The following is a 17,695-nucleotide window of genomic DNA, read 5'->3' as shown; positions in this document are numbered from 1 at the left end:
AATCATCTGGAGAAGGAAGGAAGCATCTGGCATCTTTACACGCACACATGCACACTCACAACTATTTTCCCCAGGAAAACTTTGAACTTTTGAAAGTGTCTGACTGTATATAATCAGAAACAAAGTTATTTTCTGGGTTTAAAAATAGCTGTAGTATTGTGATACAATGGTATCAGAGCTAAGAACTGGTTATGAGATTGCACAATTCAAAATTAGATTGCAAATGCCCCTCATACACTTGCAAAATTACTCATTTAAACAGCTCATGAAAACTAGCAATACTGTGGCTTTTGGGATCCGTGAAGCATGGGCTTCAAACAAAAAAGCAGGCTCTTTGGAACTTTAAGATGATGCATGGAAGAGATGGTAGATGGAATAAACGCCAATCCCAAAGAGAACTACATCACACTTCAGCACAGACTAACCGATTTACAGATGCTAGTTAACTGCTCAGCTAACAGCCCTCGCTAGAATCACTGAAGAGAAGCACCTGTAAGAAACTGCTTGTCCTGGAAAGAAACAGCGAACCCACTGTAAGGGGGATAGATTCAAGTGTCGGTGAAGGGCTGGCCCAGCGAGACCTGGCCGGACGGCCCTGCCCTGGGAAGGGCTCCGGGAGTCCTTCTGAGCACTCCAAGGTTCGGGGGGTGCCTATTTCATTCACAGGGAAGCCCTCAAATGAGGAAAGTTTGCCTGAAGCTGACATTACCTGATGTGTTTCCAAAATGGCAAATTGGTGGAGTTTGTGAGGTCACCAGGTGTCAGGGCTGCAGGTGTCCCAGTGGAAGTATTGTGGTCACAAGAAGCCCAGGGAATCCCCTTGCCACACAAAGCCAGGACCTGCCTCTGGGATGTGGGCACTCACCAGGCAGGCCTGGAAACGAGTCTGGGTACATGATGGAACAGGGGGCAAAGCCAGGGTTAGAAGTCGCTCCGGCGTGACGCGAGCGCTTCCCTGATTGTCTCTAGCCCTGGCCCCTCGCTCCGCACACGCCTGTGGAGAGCTCTGGGTGCCGTGATCCCTGTGCTAGGGGTCCCCCAACAGGGTCCCTGAGCAAGTCCCCCGTGAGCGAAGCATCTCCCGGCGCACCTGCTGCCACCTGCCGGCCAGTTTGCGTCCCACGTTTCCTGGGCCCCCTTGCCTGGTGGGGGCTCGCCATCTCCGGTTGGCTTCAGCCCTCACACACGAGGAGGGGTTGGTGGAAGGAGTTGCAACGGGGCGGGCAGCCAGGCGGGCAGCCTTCAGGAGGGCACCTGTTTCCAGCACCACATTCAGGCCCTGGGCCCTGGCCCTGGTGCTGGCTGCCCTGGGCTCAGCCCTTAGCACCCCGGACCTTGTGTCCGATTCATGCAGCTCCCTGGCCCTCCTCGTGACAGCTCTGTCCCCCTTGGCCACCCGCTCCACCTGCTCCTGCCGGCCTGCCGGCCCTGCGGCCCTGCACAGGCCCTTGGAGTGTCCGGCCGCTCGCCCAGAGCTGCTCCTCTGCCGCCCTCTGCTGGCAGCTTCCCGGCCATGGCCTGAAAGGGCAGGAGGGACTGGCTTCCGGCGGCGAGGCTCCCCCTGGGCTTGGGCTGGTGGCGAGGGGCCTGAGGCTGCTGGTGCAAGAGGCCTGCCCCTCAGCCACCCTGACAGGCTTCCAGACTCCCTCCTCCTCATGCACCGGCTGATGCCCCCACCCCAGCTGGTGGCCTGGCGCCCGCCGGGGGGGGGGGGCCGGATGCACCGGAGCAGGGCGCCCCAGAGGCCCCCTGGCCCTCACACTGCCCACGGAATGAACTCCAGTCACAGAGCCAGTTTCCTGAACTTACCGCTCCCAGCACCTGGAAACCTGTTTCCCAAAGATTTTTCAGGTTGTAGTTTAAGAAACTGTTAGAATGCAAATTGCCAGGCATTCTTCCAGCTCTTTTGGTTAAGGGGAAAAAAGGATTCTAGGCGTCTGAACAACGCGCTGCTGTGTGCTGGCTACCGCGGCGGCCCGGTGCCTCTTCAGGCATTTGCACCCGTGGCTCACATCCCAGTTACTGTCTGTTTCACGCGGTGGCCGAGCGCACGGACGCCCCCGGGGGGCGGGACGGGCTCTCCCGACGGCGCCTGCATCCTTCCCGCTGCGTTCCCACCGCTGGTCTCAGTCTGTAAAAGCTGAGGAAGAGGAGGGGGAAGGGCGGCCTTCCGCGCCGCACCCGCTTGCCGCCCGTGGACCTGCCGTGACTTCCGGAACCGCAGGGCTCCCCCTGGACGGTCGGTCTGACCCTGGCTTGGTGATGGAGCTTATGCGGCCTGAGGGGCGTCGGGGGATCCCATGAGCTCAGAGACATTCCCGGCACCATTCTGGCCTCTCTGAACTAGGATTCTCTCCCACAAAATGGTAATAAAAATAAACTCTGCTTCCGGACGTGCTGTGAGGATTACAGGGCTGGCGTGTGCGTGTGTCCTGGCAGCTCTACGAGGTCCAGGCCAGTCCCCCCGGCAAAGCACTCCCTGCCTGGAGCATCCGCGGTGCCCAGGCTGGGGTGCCCGCCCCAGAGGGAGGGAGGGGGAAGGACCTGGCCCCCCTGGGTGTGGGTGTGGGTGCTGGTGAGTGCGCGAACCGCAGGGGGCTGGGCTGGAGACCCAGGACGAGCCAGTGGTGCGGCTGGTGCCTGATGGACCCCCCCCCCCCACTCAGGGGGCCTCGGTCTTTTTCCCTGAAGGCTGTCAACAGACTGGGTGAGGCCCACCCACCTTCTGGACGGCCACCTCCTGCATTCCAGGCTATTGGCTGAAAAATGAATTCCATCTAAACAGTATCTTCAGAGAAACATCTAGACCCGTGATTGACCCCGTATCTGGGGACTGTGGCCCACACAGTTGGCACGTCAAATGAGCCTTCACAGTCCTGTTCATTTCTTTCCAACTGTCCTTCCTTCTGTGGCAGGAACACCATGCACGCAGTGCTCATAGACGCTCTCAGCTCCTGACTGTGCTCAGGGGTGAATCAGATTAGCTGACGGCCGCTCTGGAGAGCGGTGGTCGTGGCCCAAGAGCCCAGAGAAGGCCGGGGGCGGGGGGTGATTTCAACAGGGGGCAGCTGGGAAGTTCCAGAACGGGGGTCACGGTGGCCCCACGGAGCCACATAGTGCATGGGACGGAGACCCCCAGAGGGGGAGCCTGGTGCAGCTGGGGTCGCAGTGTCTGGGCTGTCCTGCGGCGTCAGACGGGAGTTACCTCCCCCGCCGGGTCTCAGGTGAGCAGCCCCGCCCCCAGTCCCACTGCCCCCAGCCCTCCGGGCCTCGCTGGCCCTTCTCCAGCAGCCTCACAGCGAGCTTCCGACCCAGATGTTCCCAGGCATTGCACCCCTGGCCCCAGCTCCAGGAACCCCCACCCCACTCCCACAGAAGCGTCCCCTCTCTGAATCTGCCGTGGCTCCGTCTCTCATGTCCTGAGATGGAACGACAAACACCGTGTCATAAACCTAATGATGGTCCTGTGTCCCCTCGGTAACCAGGTGCTCACTTGAGGTGCAGATAATGAGCCCAGGCCCTCTCCCGAGTCCTGGTGCTGCAGACACTTGGGGTTGAGTCCAAGATGAGAGGCAGACAGGAGGGAGACGAGGCCGTGCAGGGGGGACGGATGCAGCCAGCAGGTGGGTGCAGACATGCACAGATGGGGCCGAGCCTCATGGAGAGCCCCCCTCTCTGGGGGCACAGGGGACATGCCGAGGCCACGCTCACGGCTGCTCACAGCTGCCCGCCTTGGCTGCTCGTGGACGCTCAAGGCTGCTGACCTCGGCCGCTGGACCTTCCTCTCCCTGCAGCCCGGGCAGGGCAGGGGGCAGAGCTGGCTCACAGGGCACAGGCCCCTCAGGCCCCGGCGGGCTCCTCTTGTCAGGACCGTCCCTGGCAGCCCTGCTGGCCTCCTCCTCCTCCCACACACCCAAATCAATCCTGGTAGGAAACTGCCCTTACATGGTCAATTGTGTCTCCACCAAAGTATGTTGAAGTCCTGACTCCCCCCAGTGCCTTCGAGTGTCACCTCATTTGCAGATCTTTTCTGTCACTATGGATGATCAAGTTAAGATGAGGTCGTCGGGGTGGCCCTAGCCTAGCGGGGCTGCGGTCCCCATTCAGAGGGGAAGTCTGGATGCCAATAAGTGATGGCACCAGGCAATGACTGGCCCTCTGCTGCCCTGAGCCCCGGAGCCGGATGGGGAGGGGGGTGGGGGCGGAGTCCTCTCCGAGCTTGGGCAGCCCGCCCCGCCCCGCCCGCACCTTCCTGCAGCCTTGTGCCCCGGGACTGCGAGGCCCTGAACCGCAGTGGTTTGAGCAGCCCTGTCTGTGGCCCTTTGGCGGCCCCGGAAACTGGAACACCTGCCAGACTCATCTTTACAAACCATGCCACGGAGCTCAGAAGACAGCAGGGCACAGGCCGTACCACCGTGCCCGGCGGAGCCAGGCCTGCCCCAGGGCAGGAGCCGCACAGTGCCCTCCTCCACCCCACACCCCTCCTGACCCAGCAGCCCCCTCCACTGCCCACCTGCTCCGCATTCCAGCCGGACCGAGGGCTCAGCGTGCTGCCCCTGCTCTCGGGCTCCATGACCGGCCTGCCCAGTGGCCCCTGCTGGTGGGGGGAGGAGAAAGGGTGGGGGAAAGAGAGAGAGAGAGAGAGAGAGAGAGAGAGAGAGAGAGAGAGAGAGAGGAGGGCGCTAGAGGGAAGCAGAGGCAGAGAATTTCGCCTTCCAGGCAGAGGAGCTCAGCCCTGAGCCTCTGCGGTGACTGACGGTGTGTCCAACCTAAGTCGGAAACAGTTGGCTAGTTTCCTGGGCAGGGTGACTGAACAACTGAAGAAATGTCTGTGGTCTGTCGGAAGTGCCGGCCGCTGTGGTGCGTTGTGATGTCACGCAGCCCGATGCATTACGCACGAGCCCGTGTACCCGTGGCTCTCCGCACCCGGATGCGAGGCGGCCATGGCCCCTGCTGGGACTCCCACTGGCTCCCAGCCGGCTGCTGGCCCCTGAGCGCAGGACCTCCTAGTGTTCATTGTTCCATCTCAGGACGTGAGAAATGGGGCCGCAGCAGATTCAGAGAGCGCTGGCGCTCCCTCCTTCCTTCAGGCAGATCCCATCCTCGACTGGGGCAATTCTGTTCCCGAAGGGACAGGGGACAACATCCAGAGACATGTTGCCATGCATGACTGGGGGAGGTGCCACCGGCATCTGGTGACTGGAGGGGTGTGGACACCCTACCTGTACACGACAGCCCCCACAAAGGGGGCATCCAGCCCAAATCACCAGGGAGGTCAAGGACAGCTGTGGCAGGGGACAGCAGCCGTGAGGCATGCTGGGGCAGGCAGGCACATGTCGGGGCAGCAGCGGGAGAAGCCTGCAGCAGGGGGCACTGGCCCCCCGGGCACGGGAGCCTCAGAGACACAGCAGGCTCTGGCAGCTTTCCGTCCTGGTTAGAGGGAACCAGGCGTGTAGACGTAAAGGGAGCTGAGGGAGGGAGGGGTTGGGGTGCAGAGTCCGGTGGTCCCCTCAGCAGGTCCCGGGCGGGCACGGGGACTGTGGGCGGCCCCTGTCCTGAACGCTGGCCCCCACGTGGCTGGGTCTGTGTTTGGAAATCATCACCCAGGGTCATGAGTACTTGGGGCAAAGCTGTGCCTTAGGGACATCTGCTCAGGTTTGTGGGGCACAAGGGGACGGGCCCAGAGGGAGCGCCTCGGAGGCGCGCCAGCAGAGGCACCTGGGGCTCGGTCTGGCTCAGTGTGTCATGGGGAGTTCTGCCGTGCACAGAGCTCGAGGGCCACTCCGTCCCCGCATGTCCCTCTGGGTGCCTGTAGTCACTTCAGACTGTCTGGGAACAGAGGATGCACTTCCCCACATGGCGCCCGCAGGTCAAGTCAGTGGAGGGCTTCCTACAGAGGCCTGGGCTGAACGGGAGCCTCTGCCGTTGGCTTGGAACCTTGACCTGGCCACCCACGTCCACTGAAGCTGTGCTTGAGGCCCGGTGCTGGTGGTCCCAGAGGAACACGCTGGACCTGGGGGCCCAGAGGCCTGGGCTTCGAGCTTATCGTGAGGGACATGGCAGGGGTGGGGCACGTGGGGCTGTGGCTGCCCTCCTGTGTGGTCTCGGGCGGCCCCCTTGCCCTCTCTGGGCCTTAGCTCCCCCATCTGCACCCTGAGTGACGGGATGCGGGCATGAGTGGCAGTTTCTCAGCTGTTTTGCAGAAGGGAACCCAGGCCTCTCAGGAGCAGCACCCAGAGGACTGCCCCTCGGGCCCTCCGGGAAGCGCCGCCCGTGAGGCAGTCTCCCGGAGGTGGGACCTCTCCGCACGCCTCCCTGCGCCCCAAGTCTCCACCTGCCCCTCAGCAGCTCCTGTCCAACACCTGCTTCCCCCTGGAATGCCAGCATGAAAGGAGACAGAGACCCCCTGTGAGGGACCGAGTGTGTCCCCGATTCCAATGCTGAAGGCCCACCCCCAGTGTGGCGGCCCCAGGAGGGGGCCTTTGGGAGGCGCACGGCTTCCGAGCAGGTGCCCAGGGTGGGGCCCCCGTGACGGGATTAGTGTCTTTATAAGAAGAGACCCCAGTGCTCCCCCCTTTCTCTCTGAGGGAGGCTGTGACCCAGGAGGAGAGCCCTCCCCATGAGGCCACCCGGCCAGCACCTTCATCTCGGAAGTCCAGCCTCCAGAACCGTGAGAAACAAATGGAGCTGCTGCTTGAGCTGCCGTCGGTGGCACTTTGTCACACAGCCTGAGCTGCCTGACGCAAGCAGCCGATGGGAGCCAGCAGGGGCGGCTGGCCGGGGGCTCGCTCCAGCGGGGGAGCGGCCACATCACGTGCGGGGCAGGCAGAGGGGCGGGACAGCCTTGTGCTGGGGAACGGGGCCTGGGGTGCCCTGGGGAAGCCGAGTGGCTAACTAGGAGGGAGGCGCCTGTGTGACTGGCTAGGAGAGGCTTGGCTCTCCCCAGCTGGCCCTACATTGGGAGTAGGGACAAATTAGGGAGGGTGGCAGTTATTGACCGAGTCCCGGCCATTGCGCTGACTGCGGCTGCGGTGGGGCGGGGGGTGGGGCAGAATCGTTTGTTGCATGGTTTGGGCATTCTCCACGTGCACCCTCCCTCACTCACCGGGCTTCTGGGCCCTTCCTCCACCCACGTGCTGATAGGGAGGTCCTTCCAGCCTCTTCTACGACACTGGGGTTCACAGGGGCTTCTGGAACACAGTCAGTCGATGCTTCGTGCAATCTGCTCTGGGACTGCTGGGCTAAGCAGCAGAGGGAGCGACAGGACTTCAGGCCAGAGGGGCACAGCTCCCCTGCGCACCCCTCTGTGAATGTGCACGTGTGTCCTGTGAGAAGCCCCAGAGGAATGCCTCCACAGATGGAGGTTTCTCTGGAGTTTTCTAGCGGGAGATGCCAAGGCCTCAGCTGAGAGCCAGTGTTACTTTTAGGGTCAGGGGCCTCTCACGTCTTCACCCTAAAACTTTTCAGGGGCAACTCAAATTCGTTTGCTCGGACTGTGCTGGGGCTTTGCTCTGTTTGACTAGCCCGACCTTGTCACTATGAACAAGGCTGCGGCTCAGGTGCGCCCTTCATCCACTGCACACCAGGCTGAGGACGCGCGCCCGTGTCGGCTGGGGCCCAGTGAGTACCTTGAATGCTGCTTGAAGCTTTACACGCTCCCCCAGTGACATGGTGCAGGACAATCAAGAAAAGAGCTGTCTGAGTGGTAAAATAATGTTTTATTCCATGGGTGAGCACCCGTCACCACGCCACCTCCGCACTTGCCTCCTGCCTCGTGGCCAGGCTGGCCTCCCCATCCGACCTCGCTGGCTTGCAGTCGGAGGAGCCCCCTGAGACTGCAAAAGCGTGATGGCGGGGCATTCAGAGCGGTCCTGTCGGTCAGCACACTGATCCTCCTCACAGACAGTGTCACGTTAAAAAAGCCTTGTGAAGGAGACCTTCCAATTAAGCTGATTACAGCCGACATTCAGAGCTCGTGTAGATGAAACCAAAACCCCAAAACACCAAAAAGCGACACGGACACAGCTTCCCTGCTGACAAGGTGCCACGGGTCCCCAGCCGGACCAGAAGCTGGAGAAATCAGACCGACACGCAGGTTGTCAACAGCTTGAAAGGAAATGAGGGGAATTGATATATTTCAAACCAGCACTTCTAGAAGAGTGCAGATCAGCCACAGAGGGCGGCATGCAAGAGACACACAGGGTGAGAGCTGGCGGCAGGTGGGCAGGTACCACGGCACAATGCCTGATGCACATTCCTGTCCTTATATACAACAAAATGAAATGCACACTAGGAACGTCAGTGGCACATCTGGTCAGAGGATATCTTACATGGCTAGCGTCGAGCATCGGCGTGGCTGCTCGCGCGTGGCAGGGAGGGCACTGGGCCATCCCAAGGGCATGGGCAACCCTGGCACGCACTCACTTTCCTCGAGGTTGCCTGCCACTGAGCACATGGGGCAGACCTGGGGGTGGGGTCAACACTTTGTTCATGCTTTTTAACCAAATGTCATCTGAGAAGACTTGACCCCTTATCAAGGAGGAAAAGGGTGGGCTTGAGGACATATGTAAATGCATAATATGACTCTATGCCAAATCCTAATGCAGCTTGGTGGGAGAGAAGTTTTATTGATGGTTTTTTTTTTTTTTTTAGTGAATAGCATTGGATATTTTTTCATCTCAGCTTTTGAATTGTCTCCACAAAGTCTAAAGATCACCTTGAGGAAAGAGGGGTTAGTTACTTCTGATCGGTTTCTTTATCCCAACAAGGCAAAGCTGCACATTGACCAAAGAAAACAAAGGAAAACAAAGCCGACTACAATGACAAAAGAGCAAAACAAGCCCACGACCGAGACAGTGCCGGGTAAAAACCATAGAAAAATACGAATTAATTCTTTAAGGTTAACCATTAGCATAGCTACAGAAATTCTCTGCACAGCCCCTCGAGTGCTGAGTGTCGCTACTGAGAGGAGCAAGCCCGTCCATGAGAAGTCCTGATAGGAGCTGTGCTGTAGCTGCTCCACGGCGCGGCTGCATCGGACAGGGGGCAAGGCTGCTGACGTGGGCGCACACTCCAGCAGAGGGGAGGTCTAATGCTACTGCTGGGAGCTGGGATCGGGGGCAGTCCCTTCACACGGTCCGTCCTGTGCGCTGTTCCCCGGGGAAGGGCCGGGGCGGTGCCATCCAATCTGGGGCCAGGAGGAGGCGAGGCTGTGCGGGCCCCAGGCTCGTGGCAGCCCTCGGGAGCCATGACGCACCTCCGCCGGGGAAGCAGAAACGCCTTTGGGCCGAGACACGCATGCTGTGGAAGGTGGCGCTGCCCGCCCCCCAGCCTCCACGGGGGAGGGACGGTCCCGTCACACTGCTCCTGGAAGAGCCGCGGGGCCGCGGGGCCTCCCATCAGTCCTCCTCCTCCTCCTCTTTCCCCGTGGCGGCCGGGCCTCTGTCCTGAATCCTGAAGCATTCCACGAAGAAGTCGATGACGGACCGGTAGAGGTGCTGTCTGAGCGAGGGGCTACTGAAGTAATGGCTTTCGTCTGGGTATATCTGCAGGGAAGGCAGGGGGAAGTCACTGCCCGCTGCCCCAGCAGGTGCCCACGCAGGGCTCCGGGCAGCCTGCATGAGGGATTCGCCGTCATTTCAGGCTAGCGCCGGTGCCCCTCTGCCCAGGGCTCTGCTGGGTGCAGCGGGCAGCCGGTGAACCAGCGATGGGTTTAGGAAGCGTGTCCGACGTGCTCCGGACAGCCTCTGTCTGTCTGCTCAAACTTGGACCATGTTTACTTGTTCGGAGCCCAACTCTCCAGGAACCAGGATTCCCCAAAGAGAAGGAAGAGCCCTGTGATAGGTTGTGTCCACGGTTGTGTTTCTGTGGGCCTGGCCACCTGCTGGGCTCACCGTGTGACCTAGACTGGAGGCTTCCCTGCGCCTCAGTTTCCAGTTGTGTCAGGTGGAGCTGACGATCATCACAGACTTGAGCTCATGGAGTTTGTGGCACTGAAACACTAGAGTATCTGTGAAGCACTGAGAATATGGCCCGGAGCACAGGGGGCACCAAGAACATGGCAGCTACTTACTCTGCACCCCAGAGGAGCCATGCCGCTCCCACACAAAGGCAGCTTTCTAGCAGGGACTGAAAGCCAAGTCTAACGGAGCCGGAAGCCCAGTTCTGTCCATGATACCAGACTGCCTCCGGCACCTGCAGCTGTCTTCCTCTGTCTCTGGAGGCTGGCATTCACCATTATTTTACAGGCTCTATTAATGATGTAATTGAGCTACTCTATGTGCACTGAAGTGTCCAGTGTACAGAGGGATACAGAGCAGGGAGTTTGCTCCTTCCACACTGGAGCTGGTCACGGAGTGTCTGCTAAGGCGTTCGCTGCGCCTGTGTCCCTTGCACTGGCTCAAGTGTGAGGCAGGCCTGCAATGTTTCTGCCCCAAGCCTTACAGATTTAAGTTAGCCTGTATCTCGGGGAGGGGTCCACATCAGCACATGAGGCTCTACCTTTTAATCTACAGTGTGTGCGTAAAACGGGCTCGTCCATGCCACAGCAGCTAAGTTTACTGTGATCCGCACGTTTTCAGAGGGAAGCTCAGATACAACCTTAACTAAGTCCTTCCTTCCCATTCATCAGACTCGAGCCCCACTTCCTTCTTGCAGGAAGCTCTTCCTGACTGCCCAGCCCACATGTGACCCTCCCCAAGACAGTGACGCAGGAAGGCCAGGGGCGGGGGGCAGAGGGCAGGCAGCCGTCGGGACCAAGGCTGGTGCTCTGGGGGACGGAGTGCTTGGCTGAGGAATCCCCATTTGTGAGGGCCTGAAAAGACCACTGGGGTCATACCTGTGTTACTACCAAAGGAACCGGTGGTCAAGAGGGAAATGGAAGAAGCTTCCAGAAGCATCAGCAATGCCCTGATGGAAAGGGCCCAGATTTGAGCTAATGGGTTAGTGTTTGATGCCAGTGAGGACAAGGCTGTGAGTCTGGTTCTTGGGAAGGGTAGCCCCCTTATCTAAGTTCAGCCCCAGATGATTCTGGAACCCTCTGCCAGTGTTGAATCAACGCGTGGTGTTGTCCAGAGGGAGGTCAGTGAGATAAGGTGCAGGACATGCCAACAGGGGGCAGCAGCCCCAGCCCCGCAGGCTGCCTCTTGTTGGGTGGGTGCTGGCTGGCTTGGCCATGCTCACTGCCGTGAGTGGGGGTGGCGGTGTTGGGCCAAAGGGGTTTAAATAGCCCGAGCACAGAACCGGCCATCAGTCATCAGCACAAAAAGCCAGCATGTGCTTATCTGTCTGCTCTGACTGCCCCGTCCATCTCTGGCAACCGTAACGCAGGAAACGTGCCCGGGAAATGGGATGCCCTGAGTACCAATCAACTTTCTCCTTGGAGAGAAATGCTCCTCTCCCGGTGAGAAACAGGGACGCACACATACCATACCTGCAAGCTGTAATTAGCCTTTCCTTTAATTAGTTGTGTAATGAGCTCTGCTGTGTGCTGGAAGTGGATTTTTTCTGTTAAAAGAAAAGAGGAAAGTGTCTTTCAAAATCCACAAGACCAGAGGGTGAGGCTTTCTGCAGACCCGAGGGGAATGAGGTCTGGGCCCTTACCGTCGGCAGTGGCGTGGATGATCAGAAACCGCTGCTCCTCCAGCGCTGACACGCGGTGCGCCACCCTGGTCACCTGCGCATGCAGAGCAAGGGGGAGAGTCAGGGGCCAGGCAGGGAGCAGGGGTGTGTGCTGGAAACCTGACAGATGGAGAAGGTCAGTGCAGGTCCTGGAAGTAAAGTTCCAGGAGGGTTGGGACGCTTTCTATCCGCAGTGAGCTGCACAGCAAACCTCAGCTCTCCCAGCTGAAGAAATACAGTGTGTGGTGTCCGCCCGGGCCACCCAATGGCTATGACTGGGTAGATGCCATCAGAGGTGTTTTCTGTCCCCTATCAATAGCTTGTTCTCCAAAGCAGAACCAGCCTTGGGGACAGGGGTGCCAGCAGTCATCAATACCCAATGCCTGTGGGCCCTGGGACAGCCTCCTCCTTCAAAGATTTTCCCCACTCTCTTCCTCGCCCCTCAAGTCCCAGAACTGGAAATGAGACTGACCAAGAGGTCGTGGCCCCTTCAGCACACTGTATGGCGGGAGGACGGACCCCCAGTTCTCTGAGCGTGGGCTCCGAGGGTGGACAGGGGCCGTGGGCTGGGAACGCATGTGGGAGAGAGGAATTCGGAGGAGTGACCAGTTTCCCCAAGTGCCCCGTCCTGCCAGGTGGCCACTGTGTCCAGACATACCTCATATGCTCTGTTGTCCAGTCCATGGAGGCCCAGGTATCTCTCGGAAAAGGCAGACGCTGCAGACAGAGGGAGGCAGGGTCAGCTTCATCGGGGCCCAGCCCCCGAGTCTGGGGCGCCTTTGGCACAGAGCAGGGGGTGGGCATGGACTCACTTCCACTTACACAGCCAACATTTGCTTTTAAACAACCATCTCAACCTCTTGGGGCTTTGCACGGGCAATCAGATGGTACCACAGTAACACTGAAGCATGTGGTGCTGGCAGGAGGGTTAGCAGTGTGGTAAAACCTAATAAATCTGAATCCTAAACAAACAGGATAACCCCCCACTTCATTTCAACATATAGGAAAGGGAACAAATGCCAAGAGAGCGAATCTCATCAGGATTTACCTATCTTGTAAAGTCTAGGCATGTCCCTCTTCTATCCCAGCCCCGAGCCTGGGTCCAGGTTCTGGATGAGGACCTGGGCTGCCCTGCCAGGAAAGCCTTGGCACTGTGATCGGTCAGTGAGAGGGAGGGTAGGGTCATTATGGACACTCAGATGAGGCAAATTGAAATAGCATGATAGAAAAGTTAAGTCTCACTGCGTTGGAAAAGTATAAAATATGCCACATCTTTCCCAAAGGAAAATTAATTAAACATCATTAACCTTTTGAATTAGGAGAGTTCTTGTAAGATTTTAAGTTGGAATTTGCATTAAGACATTTGGTAAAGATCAGTGCATCTGCTTTGAGCCTTTTGGCTGCAGGAGCCAGATGGCTGGGCGACCCCACAGTGGTCCCCGGATGGCTCCTGGCTCCGTGGGGCCCAGGGCTGTGGGACGGAGCGGGCCGAGGGCAGCCATGGGAGCAGGACCCACTCTCCGAGCTGGAGGGAGCGCGGGCCCCCAGCAGGGCTGGGGCAGACCCAGAGGGCTGGCTCCTGGGTTCAAGAAGCCATCTGGACCCCCCACTTCAGCGGGTAGTGTGGCTGGTGCAGAGAGCTGGGCTAACAGCCTGGCCTCCCGGAGTGAGAGTTCTGAACACCCAGAAGAAGGACCTCTCCACACATTTAAAGAACAGAGCTGATGTCACAAAGCTGTCCACATTCAGAGAAAAGGGCTGGCTGACCGGCGGGAGGAGAATGTAGGGAACTGCAGGCCTCAACAGAGACCGCAGCCACAGGGTCTGTGCTGGGGCAGGGGCCTGGTTCCCATACCTGGGGGGTCTCATCTTCTGTCCCTATAACAAGTCATCCTGACAGCCCAGCCCGTCTCCGGCTCCTGCCCGTGTGGAAGCCACTCTCTCTGGGAAAGGTGCTGGCTGGCTGCTGCCCCCGCCCAGGTAGGAAGGCAGGTGGCCCGGAGTGGAGAGGAGTGTCAGGTCTCCACCACCACCACCAGCCGCTCTCAGCCACCCCAGTCTCTTCTCAACTCCCCTGTCCCCACGCCCAGGACTGACCCAGCACAGGGCCCCTGCCCAGTAGCAAGGAGGAAAGGCAGCCCCAGGGGACTGCAGCGTCCTTCCCTTCTTGCGTGCCTGCCGGGCTTTCCAGCCCCCACTACTGTAGGCTGAACCACTAGGCGGGTTTTTAGCTCCTGGTCTTGCCCATTGGGAATGTGATTTCCAGGCATGGGTGTGGGTTGAATGCTTCTATTGGAGCAAGTGACTGGAAGCACCCATCCCCAGCCCCTCAGTTCTTTCTGTGAGGTTTCCTGTCAGCCCTTGGGGAGGGAGGCGTGGGAGTGCTGTGCTCAAGGGGACGGCAGAGGGGGCCAGGCCGGCCGGCGCCTCGTCGGTGGGGACCGTTACCGTAGAGCTTGAAGTCCGTGATCGGGGAGACAGCAGAGCCACAGCTGAACACCTGGCCCCGGTCTTCACTCTTTGCCGGGAGGATGTAAGTGCTCAGGTACCCTCCATAATCCTGGGCGAGAGGAGGGGACAGAGGGGGGAGGATGTCAGCGCTGGGCCAGGAGAACGGCCCCGCAACGGGTCAGCGGCTCAAGCAGCCATTGTCAGGTGGCTTCTTCTTTTAAAAACAATTTTAAGTTAAAATTTTTTAAGGGAAGTAAAAAGATGTAAAGTAACTGCCTTTCCAACTAAATACTATGTGATGTAAGACCTCCTACTTTGGGCCCCTCTTTCAACGGCTACGGGGTGACCGAGGGGTACATGTGGGGTGCCTGCAGACTCGGAGCATCGCGGGGGCCCGAGTCCCTTCTGGGACAGCGTTTCTGACTGCGTTCGCTGTTGCCTTCCTGTTCCAGGGAAAGCCAATGCACTTTATGTGGGTTCTGAGGGTGGGCCAAGATGCATTAGTGCCAAGGGCTCTGGAGCTGGTCTGCTGATGGCTCAGCTCAGGGCCTCCATGGGACAGCCATCCACACTTGTCCTGTATATGAGGAGTTCCCTAAAGTCCTATATTGCCCTTACCTTGGGCTTGGTGCAGAAGACCTCTACTTTAATGTGGCCTTCCACACTGATGTCAAGAGGCCGTAGGTCCAGGCCGCCCCAGAGGGTGGCCCTCCACGGACCTGCCTCCCAGCTGTGGGCCTCCACCATACCAGGCCATGGCCTGGAGACATGGGCCACCCTGTGCAGGCTTCTGTGGTCGGGCCACTCTGCATGTGACCTCCTCATTCCCCTCTTCCCATGCAGGACAACCAGGTAAATTAATGTGGCTGCTGCACAGAAAGACACACAGAATAGAGATTCCTGCCTCCCTGGTTTCCTGGGGGAACAACATGAACTAAGGCAGGCTTATGTAAACAAGTTAATTAAGAACCTAACAGCGCATTCCCACGAGGACCTGGCGTCTAGTCTCCTTGCGGATAGCATAAAGCGGAGCTTGGATAGATGAGCTGGTTGGGCCAGGGCTCCATTGCTTGAATCACTAAGCATCGAGCCCCTGGGTCTTAGAACAGCTGCTTGCGCACCACCGGACCAGAGACATTCCGAGGAAGTGAGGATGTGGCCCGGGAGGGGGCGCTGCGCGCTGCTCCTGAGCAGGGGGTGTTTGGACAACGGGCAGTGCGGGCTCACCTTCCCGAACACGGCCACTCGCGTCTTATCGATGTACTGTTCCTTCAGCATCGTCCTGCAAGGTCAAAGAGGACAGGGCTGAGTGACATCATGACTGCGGTTTGTATCCCTGTGGCCAGTGCCACATTTCTAGCATGAAAAGCCCTATTTAAATAAAAAGAAACAGTGGAATTCTAAAATCATTGTTTATTGCTTTTACTTATTTAGTTCCTGGGCAGTATGCACATGAAAACACTCACAGTGCTGCAGCAGCAACCCTGCAGAACGTCCAGTATGTAAGCTTGAGATGAGAGCCACGAACGCAAAGATGCCGAGGCTATCCTGGAGGCTTGCAGGCCCGTTTGGGGACTCTGCCTCCCAGTGGCAATCGCCCCTCCCTTGGACCACATGACTGCTGACCACCCTGGACCCTGGGAGGGCCCTGCAGGGTCGGCCCAGGGCAATGGCGCTCTGGTTCTGTGCTACAGGCTTGGAGTCAGGGCGCTGGGCTCCCACACCTGCAGGGTCCTCTGTGCCCAACACCTGGGAGAGGGTCCCCATCTTTACCTGGTTGGTGGCAGCATCACTGCTGCCTGTGCTTCCTGCCTGGGAGTGACCAGCTTGGTGCCCAGCTGGCATCACCAGGGTCTTGCCTTATCTTTGCCAGGATCTCACCGCCTTCCCCGCAAAGTGGCTGGAATCTTTCTGGTTTCTGACCCTAATCCAGCAGAGTCCTGCCTCCTGCTGGCAGGGAAGGGGCTGCTTCCTGAATCTCCGCACGGCCTCCCCTCCTCACGTACACCCCTGCCAGCGCCTCCCTTCCCGCCTCTCCGGTTTCTGTTTATGTCTCGTGATCATTTCTTTGTTTCCCTCTTCTGTGTTCCCCCGGCTGGCTGGAGCCGCCTCTCACTTGTAACTGCCTTTTTCTCAGCCTGAAGGGAGAGTAAAACTGGGTCCTGAGCCCCGCTGCCAACTCTCCCAGGCCCCCTGCCCCAGGACACGGCCAGCCCAGGCTCAGAACAGCTCTTCTCCCGCTAGGACAGCCGAAGCAAATGACCCAAGTTCACGGCAGCAAGTTCCTTGTTTTTTCGTGGTTTTAAGAGTTCAGGTGACTTTGCATCTTCGTTATATTATTGTCAATTTTAATACCAGGGGTCTCCCCTGATTATCGGTGGAAAGCTGATGACTCGTGCTTGTTCACTCTTTGCCTTCGTTCAAGTTTGCTTTCAGTTTAGAATATTAGTCAAGAGCCAGAAAACGGCCCGGCCTCCCGGGGCTCCCTCAGCAGCGTCAGCATCTGTCTGTTGAGTGTGTGCGTCGGGAAGGCTCTGTGCGGTCCTGGGGCCAAGTGGTGACTAACTACAGGCCTCTCCTTTAAGAAGCTTCCGCTCCAAGTCAAGATGTCTGTGTCCAGTTCCTGCTTAGCTGCTAAGGGGTGGTGGGGCCTTCAGACAAGTCACCTGGGTTGGCCAGGCCCCGGTTTCAGGAGAAACTGACCCAGCTGCAGACATGGGGGCAGCAGGCTCAGGGTGCGGTCAAGTGGGGTGGAGTGTAACAAGCCAAGTGAGTGTGGTCTGCACCCCAAATGCACCTCCCCAGTCCCTTCCCAGACGCAGGCTGGAGAAATGACTCCCCCGCCCGGAGAGAGGTCTGTGGGCCACCCTAGGGAAGAGCTGGGTCACCCGCCACCCACGGGGAAGCAGGCCACACTCTGCACATGGAACGGCCACCCAGGCCGAGGGCTTCTCCCTCACGGATGAAGAGGCAGCCTCCTTCCTGTGACCTTACAGTGCAGGCTTCCTAGATTGCCTCTGGGAGCCCTAACCCCAACCCCAGCAGCACCCAGGAAAAGCAGGGAGTCCCGAGGAAACAGACAAGGCAGTGAGCGGAAGGAAACTCCGAGGAAACCATCACTGTGTCCGGAAAGACACAAACACTGGGTCAGGAGCCAGAAACAGAAAGGCTGGGACACAGGAGAGAAAACGTAGGTGGTGGATAAATCCAGATGCACCTGAATCAGCATGATAAAAATTCCAGAAAGACCAGAGAACAAATTATCAACACATTATACTAAAGCCTTCCAGGACAGAGGGACAATTATCCCTCAGGCTGCAAAGACCCCCCCCAAGGGCTGAAATTCCAGCCTTGAAGTAAGAGGTCCTTCTTCTGAAAGGGAGAAAGAAACAGGCCCTGAATAAGGTCAGCAAGCAGACTAACATGGCTTCTTATCAGCAATGCTGGACGGTGGACAATTCCAGGGCCTTCTAGATGGAGGGTATTTTCTCCATAGATTTTACATCTAATAACTATAATATTGCAAGTGGCGGTAGAATAAGGACATTTGTAGACATTTTTCTAGTCACATGAAGGAAGAAACAAAAAGAAGGAAGAGCCATTTCTCATGTTCCTGGAAGCTGGC

General features: G+C 58.4%; 1 protein-coding gene across 5 annotated transcripts in view; it reads right to left on the bottom strand.

Annotated features, from left to right (window-relative positions):
- Positions 1-7,699: 7,699 nt before the first annotated feature.
- Positions 7,700-17,695, bottom strand: part of DPP6 (dipeptidyl peptidase like 6) — an 839,060-nt gene continuing 829,064 nt past the window's right edge. For all 5 annotated transcript variants that reach the window (XM_036899605.2, XM_036899607.2, XM_036899604.2 and 2 more), the window contains exons 21-26: positions 15,298-15,352; positions 14,068-14,179; positions 12,278-12,336; positions 11,602-11,674; positions 11,432-11,505; positions 7,700-9,545 (exon numbers count right to left, since the gene is read on the bottom strand). In XM_036899605.2, coding sequence (XP_036755500.2) covers positions 9,399-9,545; positions 11,432-11,505; positions 11,602-11,674; positions 12,278-12,336; positions 14,068-14,179; positions 15,298-15,352 — 520 coding nt within the window. In that variant the 3' untranslated portion in view covers positions 7,700-9,398. The remainder of the gene's footprint in view (positions 9,546-11,431; positions 11,506-11,601; positions 11,675-12,277; positions 12,337-14,067; positions 14,180-15,297; positions 15,353-17,695) is intronic.

The sequence above is a fragment of the Manis pentadactyla genome, chromosome 7 (assembly GCF_030020395.1).
Source record: "Manis pentadactyla isolate mManPen7 chromosome 7, mManPen7.hap1, whole genome shotgun sequence".
Lineage (NCBI taxonomy): Eukaryota > Metazoa > Chordata > Mammalia > Pholidota > Manidae > Manis > Manis pentadactyla.
The sequence above is the reverse complement of the archived record's forward strand: the minus strand, read 5'-3'. Positions and strand labels throughout refer to the sequence as shown.